This window comes from Corvus moneduloides, chromosome 10 (genome assembly GCF_009650955.1).
Source record: "Corvus moneduloides isolate bCorMon1 chromosome 10, bCorMon1.pri, whole genome shotgun sequence".
In the NCBI taxonomy this organism is placed as follows: Eukaryota; Metazoa; Chordata; class Aves; order Passeriformes; family Corvidae; genus Corvus; species Corvus moneduloides.
The window spans coordinates 7,350,290-7,363,453 of record NC_045485.1 but is presented as its reverse complement, the minus strand read 5'-3'; the positions used below and the strand labels follow the sequence as shown (position 1 = coordinate 7,363,453).

The following is a 13,164-nucleotide window of genomic DNA, read 5'->3' as shown; positions in this document are numbered from 1 at the left end:
AAGAAGTACTCAGCTACTCCTCAGCATATCATGGTTCTCTTTTTGTAAACCAGGGCAGGGAATATATCTGAACTTACTACAAGACTGAGAGTGTTTGCTTGTGTGAAGAGTGTTGATTTCTGGACATTTCCAAGTTGGGCTAAATTCTCAGATTCACTATAAGCTCTGCCTTCTCATTGCACTCAGCCTTTCTTACCACAGAGAAGAAAAGCTGTAGAGAACTGAATGATATACTTGATTCCTGTATGGCTTTCTTGTTTGCTTTTTTAATGATTCACAGCCTCAATCAGACAACATGGTTGCAAATCTGCTGCAAAACTACTTTGCCTTGTATGCTGTTGCTATTTTTTCTAGAACTTTACTGTCAAACCAACCCAAATGCAGATTTTTTTTTAAAATTTAAAAATAATTGGGATCACCTTATTATATAGAGACACATTACTTTTGTAAATTTTCAGTACTATGCACACAATTAATTCATACCAAATAAAATGCATATTTAGTTCACTGACCTTAGAAAGCTGGATTTCATAAGGCATCTATCTTTGCTTTTTCAGTCCTAAGACTAGGCTAGCTTTTGTGAATAATATTTTCAAGGGAGTGGGGAAGGAGGAGGGTTCACTTGTAAATTTGCTATATAGGTAAGTATTTGGAGATGTAAAATTAAACTGCTGCAAATGAGCAGAAATTTCAGTACTCAGTGAATTTTACACATCTATTTTAATATCTGTGGCCTGTTTTGATTATTTTTCTTTCTTTTTTTCCTAAACTTTTACCTGCAAACAGTTAGATCTCCCAATAATTAATTGACAAATCCTTCCTCTGGGATTCGATTTGTACACTTTGTGTCTGATGAGGTCACTGCTTGTTGTTATGATACAGAAAAGCCTGTGTCTATTTTAGGCATTTACTGTACATTTCTCCCGTGAAAAGAGTGAGATCGTGTCATCTCATGCTCCCCCTCCGCAGGTCACTTCCTGCAGCAATATGGACTAACTTAAACCTCGTGAGTACTGAACTGAGCGTCTCTTGCAGCCTCTAGTGTAAGAACCACACATTGGGTTTGTGATATCTATTGAATAAACAACATACGGGGAAGGCACTTCTAGCTTGAACTCAGATGATGTGCGTTGTGCAAAGACATCACTTTTCATTAACTCTGTTTAGAGTGAATTTTTTTTTTTTCTGTGCAGTTCAGGGAAAGGTAGGAAATACCTTTCACTGAGAGCTGCTACTGTACTTAGCTCTGGCTAATTGAAAGCCCCTGCGGGGTTAAACAAGGCATTTTGGGGGTTTTTTTCCCCAGTGTTCCAGAGCTGCCTTTAAAATGCTGCAGCTGATATTCTGTGTTGTCACGTTTATTTCAAAGACCTCTTTTCTTTTTCTTTTTTAATATGTGTATATAATCTCCTTTCTGTCTCTTTCTGTTTATTCTTTTGGTTTGTTTTTATTTTACTACTTTGGATTTTTAATTCATCATTCCATGTTCACATGCGTCTGTATCAATTACGTTGGCTTATAGATTAAAAAGCACCAACCCTATCCTTTGAAATATGATGCATAATAGGAATACCTGGGATCTTACCTGTCAGTAGCTGGGATAGCTGAAAAAGTAGATTGAGGTAATCCTCTCTGAAACTGCAATATAATAAAATAAAACACATAAAACTACAGGAGTTTGTAATACTGCTAAATTTATCTGTACTTGTCATGAATCGGGAATCTTTCTTGAGGATGCAACTCATTGATAGGCATTGTAAAGCATTATAAAGATCATTGAGGCTTTTAAAAAGAAAAAAGGAAACAATTGATGGAGCTTCATGGCAGTTGTTGAAAGCCCCCAAACTTTGTTTTAACAAATATTTTTGCTACAGATTTTCTGTATTTAAAAACCAAAATTTATCTTCTTAAGGATCCCAAATGGTGTGTTTCATGGTTTGGAGGGCTTTCCTTGGTGTCAGCATCACTCAAGTCTTAATTTATTTTTCTTCACTAACTGCATTTACTACATTAGCTGTAAGAATTGACCTGTAGTCATCTCATCTTGAAACCTGAATTATTGAAGGCCCTTTGTTTTGAAAACTTTGGTCTGAATTGTCAATTTAGACTTATGACAGCCCTGGGGAAAAATATTGGCTATGTTGCTGAGTGTCTGATCCTGCTGTTGGAGGTGCTGCATTTAAATAATGCTTACAGTGACCCCAGGAGTGCAGTTTTGAGTAGAGTAGGGGCTGCATCCTGTGCCAACTACTTTTTGCTGGAAATTTCCAATATACTTTTCCCAGCCAACCTAGAAATATCAGGCTGCTGCTATGGGTGAATACAGTCACTGCTGTCACTCAGCCACTGCCACTGATGGTACCTATGCGTTGCCTGTTCCAGATTCAGGATTTGAAGAGACCCTTATTTTGAGTTGAATATGAAGGAGAAGGACTGTATGTTACGGTCTAACAGTAACAAAATTCCAAAACATGCAACTTAAATAGGAATGCAAAAGGCTTTTTGGCTTTATTGATTTGTAATTAAGAACTAGGAGTGACTTAAGAACTAATTTTGGTTTTTAGAGAAGTCTTTCCTTGAAGATGTGTTGGTAGGGAAAGTGAGTGGTTTTTCCCCACCTTATTTCAAATCCTTTGTTGCAGTTCTGTGCATTTTCTAGTGCACTTCATGCCACAAAGATTCTGATTGGAAGTCAAAGACAATTAAAACTTTATTAGTGCCAGTGTAAAGAAATAAAAACATGCAAGAATGAAGTTTCCTTTCAGTGTAGTTGAACTCAGGCTCAAGCACTGTTGGAATCCGTGGAGTTTCTGTGACATTAAATGTCAGGTCAGACAGGCTCTGGCTACTTGAGCTACAGAGCCTGTTTTGCACGTGGAGTGTTTTAAAAACATCCAATGCTTTGTATGGCAGAGTAGTTCCCCCACTGCTTTGAGTTTTTTACATTATTATTTACCTTCATGAAATAGAGATATAAAACTCTTGGCTTGTTAGGATTTCTCTCCATCATATGAACGGTCTGTAAGTACTGAGATAGGAAAAATGAGTAGTGAATCAGAAAAAAAGAAAGCCAACTCCAAACCTTTATTATCTACCACAGGAAGTTGCTTAATTAAGAAGTTTGAGTCAGTTTAAAAATCTGTTTAATCAGAAGATTGAACAGAAACCTCCAATCTGTTTTTATTCTTTTGGTATAGAAAACCAGCTCAATCTTAGTAGCTGCCAAATCTGGTAATTTTTTTTCAGAGCTTGAACTGAAAACCATAATGACCTGTTTAAGCTTTGGGGGTGGGCACAGATCAAACCTTAGAACAGTTAAGATCCCCTGGCATTTCCAAGTATTGCAGACCTTTGTGTGCAATGTGAACCTAGATTGTGATTGAACAGGAGTAAGATGTATGCAATCAGTTCTGCTAAATCTGTTGGCGTGAGCTGTTACTGATCTGATAAACGAGCTTATCAATAGCCTGTTGCTGGATAAGTACCATACCCCAGCAAAGCACTGACTGAGGTAACTCTGTCCTTCCCCACACCCCCAGTCTGTCTCCATGCAGGAGAGCAGCATGTCGTTGTAGTGATATACCAGCCATGTGTGTCACTTAGAGAGCAAGTGTCTAAATTTATCATCTCTTGCCTGGCCATGTTCCAGCTTTTCCTTTTTCCTATTCTCTCCTGCAGACATGACACCTCATTGATGGTGCATGTGTGGTATTACAGCTCGAGATGATTTTTTAAGTTTTACTTTTTTTCAGAGCTGCCTTTCACTCTGCTTTCTCTCTCTCTCTCTCTCTCTTTCTCTCTCTCTCTCCCTCTCTCCCCACAGTTGTGCAGAAGTAAGAGTGATTCTTACTTCTTTTTTTTTTCTTTTTTCCTTTTTTTCTTTTTTTTGTTTCCTTTTTTCTTTTTTCTTCTGTTTTCTTTAGTGGACTGAAAATCAAAGCTTTAACCCTTGGCCCTTATGCAAGCCTGAGTAGTTGCTGTCTGTCTGAACAGTTAGAAGTCATAGTATTTACTTTAACAATTTAAACACTCATATGCTTGTAAAAGTATTCCAAGGCCAGCCAACAATCTCTGCTTTGAATACTAAATAAAAGATTAGCACTTAAATTTAACTGCTCTTTATAGTTCAGTATTAAAAGGTCTCTTAATTTACAGTAATAAATGCCTTTTAACTGCACCAAAAGTAGTATTTATTCAGTCTGCATGCTTTTAAACTCGGATTGTATTTCAGGTAACAGAGTAAATTGAGACAATGTTTTATAGCATTTCAAATTGCTATTGCTGTCTCTGCAACTCTTATTGACATTTTTGTCCAATTGGCTGATATTTGTCTAGTTGGCATTGGTGTTCTGTGGTGTCAAAACAGGGTTGGTATTAGATAGGCAGAGAACTGTACTTAATTTGGCTTATTTTATATGGGGCATCTCTTGCTAAGAATGAAACTTACTCAATATTAATGTAAAATTTAAAAACAATCTAAGTGTTTATTGGCTGTATGGATTGACAAAATGTCAGTAAAATGGGGACTTTGGAAAAGTCAGTATAGTCCGAGTTTTTGCATCCACTGTACCTTACTGTGTGCATTTGGAGCTTAGATGCAGCTGTTCCTGTGATATTATCACATCTAATTTTGTTCTTTTTACATTTTTTAGGCTTTACTGCGATCACAACAACTAATCCCATTTGGTTGGTAAAGACACGATTGCAGCTTGATGCGAGGTAAAGTGGCAATGGGAAACCTCACTGCTCTGATAAGATTGTACTCAAGTGTTGTTAATCTGTTCTGCATCCCAAAAGAGAACGAATTCTTAAACATTCAACATTGCAAATTTGGAAAGTTGATGCTGGTCTCTCTACAAGTTATACTATCATTTCTCTCTATTTTAGTCCATTCTGAGACATGCTTGAGGCACTGTAGTAGACTGACCAGCAAATTTGGGATGAAATTCAAGGTTAAAAGTCTCATTAAAATCATGTTCTACCAATATGCTTACATTTTCATTGAGTAATACATTCTCTTTAACTGTTGAGCTAAATATTCCTGAAATATGGATTAAGTATGATAGCAGATGTTTAGAAAAAGGCCTTAGACATCCTCAGGGGCTTTTTGTTGTTGTTGTGGCTTTTTTTTTTTTTTTTTACATACAATGACTTCTAACTTATAAAAAGGGAAGACTTCTTTCATGGATAGAAATACAGGAACTGCCCTAATGTGGGATAGTCAGTAAGTTGTCTGGACTTGGCACAGAATTTACTATAGAAACTGCTTATTATAAAACTTGCGATGAAAATAGAATTTTGTGCAAATAGGAAGGAAGACAGACCTCTATATTCCCATCTGTTTAAAACTGTAGGGAGACACTGATATGATTCCATATGATATGTGTCCATATAAGTTACCATAACTCCTTAGAAGGTTATCTGCTGTTCTGTGCTGTGACTTACTCACTCAGACCTCTGCTGGCACAATCCATGTGCCTGCCCTTGCAGCTGTAGTGAAGCACATCTCATGCAGTGTTGTCGTGGGTTTGCATAGCTGTGTACAATATTTTAACTACTTCGATATGCACAACTCAATTCAGTGAGCAAGCTCAAAATGGGAATAAGCCTTTATTTGCCAAATACTGCTTGAAACAGGTCTATCTAATGAGCATTTTCCTTGACATCAGCAGTGGCTTAGTTCAATCAAATAACAGCTCCCAGTGTTGTCTTGGTTGCTGTGCCAGTTGTTTGCTGAGAGCTGTAATGCTGAGGGCTGCTGTTTGAACTCTTGGCCACTGAATGCTGTAGAGCTCTTTATTGAGGCAACAATTAAGGCAAATCCATTATGCAAAAGGAAATGGTCATTTTTCTCATGAGTCACTGACATTGATAGCCCATTTGGGAGTCTGTTTCCAAGCAGTTTAGTGTATTATTGCATGAGAACTGGGGAGGCCTAGAGCTGCTCAATGTTTCTATGGGATACTTTTTCTTTAGTCACTGTGTGAAGTTTGGCTTGGATTCTGTGTAATGCTTTACCTGCATTTAGTGCTGAAGGCCTTTGAGGGTTTCATGTTCTATGTGTTCTTAGCTGTATCTGACTTGGAGCCCCTCAGCATTAGTGCTAGGTATTTCCTAATTGTTCCAAACAGTTGTTCCAAACATTGTTCCAAACCTGTTTAATTATTTTCCAGTCTCACTGGTTGCACCAGTTGATATTGGACTTGCTGTCTCCTTTTTAGGAATCGTGGAGAAAAGCGAATGAGCGCTTTTGAGTGTGTCCGCAAAGTTTATCGCTTGGATGGTTTTAAAGGCTTTTACCGGGGAATGTCCGCTTCCTACGCGGGCATATCTGAGACTGTTATTCACTTTGTCATTTATGAGAGTATTAAGAAAAAATTACTGGAGTATAAGACTGCTTCTGCCTTGGACAATGAGGATGAATCAGCAAAAGAAGCATCGGACTTCGTTCGAATGATGATGGCTGCTGCCACCTCCAAAACATGTGCAACATCAATAGCATATCCCCATGGTAAGTGGGACATGTGCAGCTGAGACCCTGAGTCAGATCCATCAAAGGGAGTCTTCTCAGTGAGATTTGTAGCCAACTTTGGTTTACTTGCTCACAAAATACTTCCCTGTCTAAATACCAGATTTAGCAGGTCAACATGAGTATAGTATTCAGAAATGGAAGTGCAGGGCCTTTTCATAGGCAATGTGTATTTTGCCAGGGTATGGCCCAAGGTACTCAAAGAGGTACTTTTTCAGTTGGAATCTTTCCATATACTCAGCAATTTTCCATAATTTGCCAGCAAATTCTTGTCCCCCTTCTAGGGAAACAGGCTGTCTAGTTTGTTTCAGTTGGACTTGATCTTCCTGCAAAGTAGTTGTCTATACATTGTTAATGAACTGAGTACTGGACCAGTGTCAACTTTGGAGCTAAAATGTAAGCCCGAGCAATTGTCCTCTTCTGGATTGTAGCTAAGAAAATCAATTTGCCTTGTTTAGTCAAGTATCTAATACTGCCAAAAATGTAACTCATTCTGTTCTTACAGATACTTGGTTTGCTACTTTGTTCGTCTTCCTCCTCCTCCTTTAAAAGAGGAGTTGTGAGATTGAGAACTTGGAGAGGGGGATTTTTGTGTAAAAATCACTGATTGGTTGCTGGGAAAAATAATTAAAAGTGGTGAAAGTAACCACTCATTTTTTCTTTTTTCTTCACTGGTTTTCTTTGTACAGAGGTTGTACGAACAAGACTAAGAGAAGAGGGAACAAAATACAGATCTTTCTTCCAGACACTCTCTTTGCTTGTGCGAGAGGAAGGGTACGGCTCCCTGTACCGAGGTTTAACTACACACCTGATCAGACAGATTCCAAACACGGCTATCATGATGTCCACCTATGAAGTTGTAGTCTACTTACTTGATGGATAGCAGTGTGACAAGGCTTTCTGGAAGAAGGTGGAAGATTGAAAGACTGGAGTGGACCACTGAATGTCAATGCCAATGTGGTGGGCAAAAGGAACGTTGTATCAGGAACTAGCAGCTGTGGACAAAACAGAAGGTTGATTGTGGGCAACTCTGAATAATTTTGCTGCCTTTGTGTGGTCTCATGTCAATGTGACAAATGGGAACTGCCCCATAGGGAATGCCTTCATACATCTCTTAATTCAGAATTATTCCTTTATTTTCATCTGTTAATCTAGACAAAGCCATTGAGTCATCTTCAGAGACCCAATGGGTGAGGGAGGGGACGTGAAACATGTTCCTGAGCAGCCCTATTCACTTCTCTTAGTGATTGCTCTCAACTACATCATTTTTGTTCTGTTTTACTGCACAGTAACCTGTTGGAAGAATGGGCAAGACAGTACTTTTGTAGCTTTCTATACCTGAAATTTCCATTTAGTTGCTCTGAAGATTCATAAGGAGACTGAGGTAGTAGTCAGTGTGTAAAGTTTTCCATGTTGCTACCTCAAGACAAAATATGGTGCAGGGACCCAGAACAGTTATTTCTTCGCTACAAAAGGTGATACCTGGTGTAGCTTTTTTGTTTGGTTTTGATTGTTCTTTTTTTCTTTGGTGTTTGAGCAGTGTTGTCGGTTAGTGAGAGAGGGTCTGACTGTTCAACTCTTCAGGTTATCAGTCTGTTAATGTTGGTGTATGTGGACTTTTAGTCCTGCTGCATCATCCTTTTTCTTTTCTGGAACTTATCTTAAGTAAGAGACGCCTATGAAACACTGTCCTGTATCATCAGTTTTCCTTGCCAACCTGTTCAGGTCACTCACACAGCTAAGGAAGAAGTTGCTGAATGCTACTTTATAACCTTTTTTAAGGATTTGTAATGTGATGAGAAATCTCAACTACTCCAGCCTCCCATTTGTGAAGACAGGATTCACTCAGATAGTTTCAAGCTGCCTAAGCACAAGTTGTATTACCCTTAAATGTCTGGCAAACCTTGCCTTGGATTACTAGTATTTATATGAGAGTACTGGGGGGAAATGCATATCACCATGGCTAGGGTGACCAGAAAGCAGAAACCATTTGAAGCTGTGATAGATCTTGTCAGTGCAGACAGGCTGTGTGCAGAAGGATGGAGAAATTATAAATGAGATTTTCTTGAAAGCATTCCCCTTGATAATTACTGTATCACTTCTGTCAGCTTGAGCCTGTGTACTGAACTCCAGCTGACAGTATAACCTTGTCCTCCATGTTGTCTGATCATTCAGGCATTGGTTTTGTTCTGTAAGCCAAATGCAAAATAATGCCTTGCATTCAGCAGTGAGGTGTAGCTGGTTTATTCTGTCATAATTTACAGAGTTTTCCAAAATCATACAACTGGAGTGTCAAGCAGTTTAATGTTACGGGAAGTTTTACAGCTTTCCAGACAGACACCTTTTCAGTCCGCATCCATTATCCTTACAAGGAAGATGATCGTTATAAATTGGGGTCAATAGCTTTCTCCGGATAGATGCTGCTACACTGGCATGGACAGAACTGTGCTCTCAGCTCTTCCAGTGTGGTACTTCAGTACACTTGAACTGTGCATCATGTGCAATGGCTTTATTTTATGAATGACTTCTTATGCACTTTGTGGCCTTCTTAGGGCTTATAACTTTTCTTCCTCTTACTGATTATCTGGAATCAAACTGTGTTTGAAACATGCAGTTTGATTTTTAAACAAAGCATGTGGTTCGATTTCTGTGTAAGCTGTGCAGGAGTTTATGCTGTAAATCCATAGCATCTTTGTGGCAGTGGTTCTGTAGGCTCTATGTAAAACCTCAAAGCTTGCAGAACAATCAGTCTGGGTTTTTTCTCCTTTGCTTTCCTTTATTGACCCTTGTCATGTTCTCCACACAGTGTCAAAGTATTTGAGTATTTCATGTAATTCTCTGTGTTAATTGCTCATCCTCTAAAAGCCACTCATAGCAAGTACAGCGACCTCGCAGTGTTGTGTTGACTTCCCTGCTTGGAAAATGTTCCCTTTTTAAAGACATAGCATGGTCTGAGGTGTGACCATGGTGAACCTGATTGTCTCAAAGAAGTGAAAGGAGTGCTTAAATGTGTTTTAAAGTGAGCTTTTTCTAGTGGTCTCTCTAGGAAAAGACTGGAGTATTTGACTGACCTAAGCCTTGATGCAATGCTTTTGTTCAGATAAATAAATGCAGGAATAGTGACTTACTGTAATTCATGTGATGTAGAAAGTGAGTCACTCTTCAGGTTATCCATATTACTCAGTGACAGCCAAAACTTAAATTGGCAAAGACTATACTCAGCTTTGGAGTTGATGAATACAGTGAACACTTGGAGTAGCCTAGGCTTCATGAGTTTGTCTCCTCTGTTTGGATACATTGTCCCTTGGTTCTGTGTTTGTCTCCCATTCCTGGGTATTCCCTGGAATTCCCTGGGTACTGTGTGTGCCTTTTCTGGGTGAAAGCAGAGCCCCTGGAGTTGATAAGTAGGACACGTTAACAAGGACAATTGAATGTAGGAGATAACAGCTAAAAGCAGACAATCGGCTTTATTACTCCACCTCTTTAAAGGGTGTTCCAGCTTTGTTTTAAACTTCAGGGGTGATTGTTTTGGCTTCCTTTACATAACCAAACATAACCCCAAAATTTCTTGGGATTTTTCATTATTTTTAAACTACAAGCACCTGCAAAATTACCTCTGATATATTTCCCAAAGATCTTTGAATTATTTATATAGTTTTCTTGATATTTATTATAAAAACTCAAAGAGAATAACAGGATGCTTCATTCAGTAATATCTTTAGCTACAGAGCTGAAAGCAGTGCATTTAAACTTTCAGTAGCTTGGTCATCATGACTCGTATTTGGATGTCGTGTATTTATGTCAGCCTTGTCTGTGCTAGAGGAAAGGATTTGTGAAGGGCTCCCAGTGGTGAATTCGTTCCTCATTTCCCTGGCTGTGCTCGGAGCCGAGGTTGGTGCGCGGCGGGGCCGGCAGGTGGCGCGCCGCCCGCGGGAGTCGCGGCAGGTAAAACCATGGAAAACTGATCCCGGGAATGCCGTCCCTGAGCCCCTCCTAGCCCTGCAGCGCTGTGCGGGAACAGGCCAGCTGTGCACGGGGAGATCCGCTGTGCCTGGCCCAGTTTCTGCTCTGCGTGCTTGGAAGTGGGTAGTGCGAGGGAGCTGTGGAATCTTCTGGTTGTTGTAATTGTAACCGAGAGGTCGCCTGTCCACTCATCCATTAACGCTGGCCCTATGTTATCTGTTTACATAACGCACTCCGCATCTTCCCATGCTGATTGAGATGTTAATGACAGCGGATTGTTTGTTTGTTAATGGCAGTTTCTGCTGTTCGGTTTTTCTTATGACACCTGTAACATTCCTCAGACTGTAGCATTGTAAAAGAATGCTTCCAGAGACAAAAGAGTGAAGAGCCTTTATAAATGTTGCTTCCTGTTTAAACTGTTCAAATTTGGAAAACAAGCTGTATGCTGAAGTGTGCCTAGGTAAATGTACTACTTTTTCCAACTTTCTGTCTGTTAAGACTGAGTTATGTAAGTTTTTTCAGTTCTTCTATTTAAGAGTCTGCCTACCCTGCATATGTGAACATAACTATGCCCTCAGAGTCATAGCTAAACACTCACAGATGACAGATGGAGAACACTTCAGTACTCATGTGAGGTTTGCTATTATTCTTGCATACATGTAGTTGGCTGTAAATGATGTGCATTTACTCTGTATTTATATAGTTAACTTTTTGTTTGGATTGCTTTAAACTTCAAAGCAAATTAAAATTATGTGCTTCTATTCAAGTGTTGCCTTCTGTGCTAAACTATATGCTCTTTTTAACCTTTTAATTTTTCTATTATTGATGCACACCAGTGCCTGGATAGTTGTGATTAAAAATGAAAAATTCATTAGGAGATCCCAGTGAATCATTTTATCTTGTGCCATTTTATAGTAGCTGAAAATAAGGCGTGTGTATTGTACCTTTAATACGACCTTTTTGGAGGGATTCATGGATGACCTAAACTAGTGGTATGTGTTGTGCAGTTGGATTTGAATACGGTTACCCCTGGAGAACTAAGGGGTCCTGTCTGTCAAGTGAGATTCAGGAACTGGTGACCACAAAACTCGTGTCCATTTGAAGTGCCAGCTAGCACAAGCTACTGCTGACAAAACTGATGGGGCAGTAATTCCTTAAAATACTCAGAGTTAATATAACCAAGTCCTTGAACCTGACACATTGTTAGATATTTATATTGTTTTTCTTACAGTAGTTGGTGCTTGATCTGAAGTCTGTCCTCAGCTTCCTCACAAATCATTCTGCAAATGCATACGTGGGGTTTGTTTGGTGACTGTGCTGTTTTTCCCCCTCAGTGTGTGTTCTGGAACTGAATCTCTGCAGGCTCTAATATGGAGGCAGGCTGGATGTCTGATTTGATTCTTACAGCTATTCAAAGCTACTTGAAAACTTGCATTAAATCAGCACATCTGTGATAACTTTTTTCTTTTGGTAGGTGTTAATGTGAATTGCCCTTTACCTTGCTGTACTTTCTAGCTCCCAGGCCAGCCAGGCTTAGAGGTGATCAGTCCTCTGGAGCCAGTACAGGCAACCAGTGTACTTATCCATGACACATCTGAAATTGTGCCTCTAACTGGCGTAGCTGGAATCATCTGTAATTGATCTTTCACTTTACTCTCCAAAGGAGGCAATCTGGCAGGGCAGAGCTCAGGGTAAGTCTGTGGGGATGTTTTGATGTTCATGCTGCTTTACAACCGCTTCTGCTAGAGGGGTTATGTTGAGTTTGCCATGGTCAGAAAGGTTGTGTGTAAAATGAAGTTGTATTTGCAGTGCTAATTGGTTATGACTTGGCATTAATGCAGCAGTGCAGTCTGACAGAGATGCAGCCTTAAAGCATGTGAGGCTTGACAGTGATGTCTTTCACAAAGGAAAGCCCTTGAATTTGCTAATGCACTTACACTAAAATAAAATGTACTTCCAAAGACAAACACTCATCTTGTATGTGCTGCTGCCAGCCACTGTGCTCTGTGCTGACTCAGAACATCCTTATCTTCCTGCACAGCTTCTGTAAAAGGCAGGAAATGCCAGGACTGGAATCCAGTTTTCATGAGCAAATTGATGCAAACAAAATGGTGTCTTGAACTGTGAAAGACAGATTGGAGCACAGGAGCTTCTGTTTGTGTAGATGGAATATTTCAAGGGATCTTCCTAAGACTGGGCTCACTACTGCAGAGACACCTCAGTGATGAGGTTGTGTGAAGCTGACTAGAAGCTTTCCAAGACAAGGTCCAGACGGTGAAATGCTGATTCTGGGTAAACCTCTACAAAGGCAATGTTTCCTCCATTATTTGTGGCTGTTTGAAAGTTGGTAGCTTTTCCTAATCCTGCTCTTTAGCAGACACTGGGGATGGGACTGAGGGAGTATGTGTTGGAATTGTCTGGAGTGTAACCAAAATGCAAACCAGTCTGTTCTGAGACTCGGTCATCCATCCAAACTTCTGAAATAAAGTATGCAAGTGAGGCAGCAAATACTTTAAGGATTCTGTTAGTGTAGGAGTTTCACTATGTAATTAGAGAGTAGATAACATAGAACCTGTATTTAAAGGGGAAAACAATTAAAGAGGAAAACTATAGGTTCATGTGTCTGTAGCAGAGTTCTAAGTACATCCCTCTTCTGCAAAGTATGTTACAGA

At 39.5% G+C, this 13,164-nt stretch overlaps 1 protein-coding gene across 1 annotated transcript in view; it reads left to right on the top strand.

Moving 5' to 3' along the window:
- The window catches only part of SLC25A36 (solute carrier family 25 member 36), a 30,428-nt gene extending 19,065 nt beyond the window's left edge, over positions 1-11,363 (top strand). The window contains exons 5-7 of the mRNA XM_032119155.1: positions 4,653-4,719; positions 6,222-6,511; positions 7,219-11,363. Of these exons, the coding sequence (XP_031975046.1) occupies positions 4,653-4,719; positions 6,222-6,511; positions 7,219-7,412 (551 nt within the window). The 3' untranslated portion in view covers positions 7,413-11,363. The remainder of the gene's footprint in view (positions 1-4,652; positions 4,720-6,221; positions 6,512-7,218) is intronic.
- Positions 11,364-13,164: the final 1,801 nt, after the last annotated feature.